Source organism: Cyprinodon variegatus, unplaced genomic scaffold (assembly GCF_000732505.1).
Source record: "Cyprinodon variegatus isolate N-32 unplaced genomic scaffold, C_variegatus-1.0 Scaffold250, whole genome shotgun sequence".
Taxonomy (NCBI): Eukaryota; Metazoa; Chordata; class Actinopteri; order Cyprinodontiformes; family Cyprinodontidae; genus Cyprinodon; species Cyprinodon variegatus.
Window position 1 is genome coordinate 896,359 of NW_015150703.1, and position 2,761 is coordinate 899,119.

General features: G+C 39.0%; 1 protein-coding gene across 1 annotated transcript in view; it reads right to left on the reverse strand.

Moving 5' to 3' along the window:
- The window catches only part of tmem132e (transmembrane protein 132E), a gene marked incomplete at its 5' end in the record, with an annotated part of 137,444 nt that overhangs the window by 90,527 nt on the left and 44,156 nt on the right, over positions 1–2,761 (reverse strand). Inside the window, one exon of the mRNA XM_015382148.1 lies at positions 1,734–1,877. Coding sequence (XP_015237634.1) covers positions 1,734–1,877 — 144 coding nt within the window. The remainder of the gene's footprint in view (positions 1–1,733; positions 1,878–2,761) is intronic.

A 2,761-nucleotide genomic window follows, 5' to 3' on the forward strand; every position in this document is an offset into this window, starting at 1 on the left:
AGAAACACCCACCTACCCAACTGACAGACGGAATCTCACCATACATCAGCCATTCTCATCCTCCCCTCTCTCATGACAAGGCGCGCACTAGTCCTATCATGAAAAAAGGTTCATTGTGCGACCTGAGTAACGCGCAGTAACGGGGTGTCTGCAATGGTAACTGTGTTATAGTTACAGTCAAAGTAATTAGTTAGATTACTCGTTACTAAAACAAGGTAATGGCGTTAGTAAATTCCCAGCTCACCAGAATAAAGAATAATTTTTATTCTCATCATCTTCAATAAAACCGACTACTGGCTAACGGGGCTTTTTCATTTCGCTAACTGATCTAGATGCACCGCTACTCAAGCAAATACATAAGATTCATCAGATGCAGAAAGATAATCCAAACAGCTCATGGTCTGTTCTTAAGCTTGGAATGCTGAGGTTGTGAGTTCGAAACTTTTTTGTTCTTATTTTAAATGTAAATTGTCTTTTTCCATTGCCAATGTGTCTCACCTACCTCCTCAACTCAAGAACAAATGCACTCATTTCAAGAAAAAATTACTTATTCAGATGTTATTATTTTGCTCAGGCTACTGGTGAGCCCACAGCCCACCAAATGTTGAAAGGGGAATATTATTACCATTACTGTTAATATATAGTAGGAATTTTAGACATTCAGCCCCTCATTCTCACTCAAATCAAGTTTTTTTTTGGACTCAAATGTTGCTTAAAAAGCATTGCAATAAAATCCAGAAGTTTAAAGCATAAAGGTTTGATTTAAACATCAGGTGCTGATTTTTCTTCATTTACTAATTACATCATGTTTATGACAACTTTCAAAGGCTTTGAAGTAACTGATGTTTATTAGAGCAGATGGAATACCTAAAAAAATAAACTGTTTATTAAAGTGAGATTTTGTAGACATTTGCAATTTTGTCATATTTTCCTAAATAATATTAGGAAAAAAATACTTTGGTTATAGAAAGATGCATTTTAAAGAGTGCCTTGGTTTTGGATTTAAAAAAAAAAACTTGCCTAAAGGTTTCAAAGAGTAAAATTTCAAGAATCAAAAAAATGCCGCCCATTTTGCACTGCTGCATATTTCAATATATTATCATAGATTATTCAGCATTTCCTCTCTCCTAAACCCCAGCTCCCTCTACACATTCACTCTCACTAATCTCACGGTGCAAAACAACATGGTGACACATATATGCCCCCTATACAGTTACGCAATCAGCCTATATTGTTGTCAAATATGGCTGTAATTGACTGGAGTGCAAAAGAACAGCGCTATCACAGAGTCTAGTGCGTCCTACGGGTTGTTGAGACCCGGATTTAATTAGATCAATCAAATACTTGACGCTGAGCCTTCCATCATTCTGGGAAACTAGGGTTTTGTTTTCCTGCTGCAGTTGAAGCGAGGTGAACAAGGAAATTTATTAGGATTTGCACTAAGAAAAAAAGTGTCTGCCATGTGGAGCTTCAGGTTTGGCACTTCTAAAAGCATATAATGGAGCTTTTACTGTTCATTTGTTACCTTATCGATTTATATGTAGACTGATATCTACCTCCCCTGATTGCATCTAAGGCAGGAATCGAATCAAAAACACATGGGGCCGCTGCAAATGTATTTTTTATGCTTTCCTGATGATGTGACCGTGGTTCTGTGCAGGGTTAAAGGGATTACATTTGCCCCGAATTACATCTCCCAGGCACAGGCATGGAGGAAATGTGGTTAACCGTACCTTTACAATGTCTTCATTCGACGACTTGCACTGCACAAAGGTCGAGACGTCCGTGACTGCCCCGCTCATCTCTATGGAGACCATTTTGACGGGAATGGCCACGGTGCGTCCGGTAAGAATGGCCGTGTTGATGATCTCCGTGTCCTGTGGGGAGGGAGAAAATAGAAATGGCATTCATGACACAGCGAGAGGCGATTTCTTTCCTTGATACTGTATTTCATCAGCGCGGGTCCACGTTTGAAAAAAACATTAGCACTGCGGCCCCGTGCCGTCCAGGTGACGCTCTCGGTGCCAGATCACAGCTCATTTCGGAGCACTTAAATATCTTTCCTTGGATTTCATCAACTGACATTTTCATTTCACAGGCACTTTTCTCCCACTGAGTGAGTGGAAGTAACAGAAAATGAGATTTGAAAGGACAGAAAAGTGTTCCCCTTAACTTTAATCATTCAGGAAAGTCATTTAGAGCCATATGCTAGGCTTAAAATTCAGGAGAGGCATATAGAGCAGCGCTGCAGAGGCCAAGATGCATCTAACCTCTCTATGATTGGAGTTAAAGCACTTCAAGGCTGTTCATATTGTCCTAACATGATTGGTCAGGGTTTATAATGCGTCTCCTTCTTTCTCACACGGTGTGCTTTATTCTGCCTATTCAATACGTTTTTCTATCATTCATCATTTCAGTTGTCCCTAAACTGACAATGATTAAGTGAGTACATTGAGGAGGGTAGTAGACGGCAATTTTCGAAAAGAAACTGCAGGAAAAATGCTTTCAGTTTGAAAGCAAATGGAGCAGTATTGACTTTTTAAAATTTGAACTTATGTTAGAAAATGAAATTCACCAATCTCCGTGTTCTCAAAGCACCTCCATGGTGAAAAACATCAACTATATAACATCTCTAGATTGAAATATTTTGACAAGGAAAGGGCTCGGTGTTTTTAAATATTAGCTTCAGGTCTTACTGGCCAGGAGGCCATTCTATCAGGTTACTGTTTTCCTGATTATGACTTTAAAATGCTATAATAAT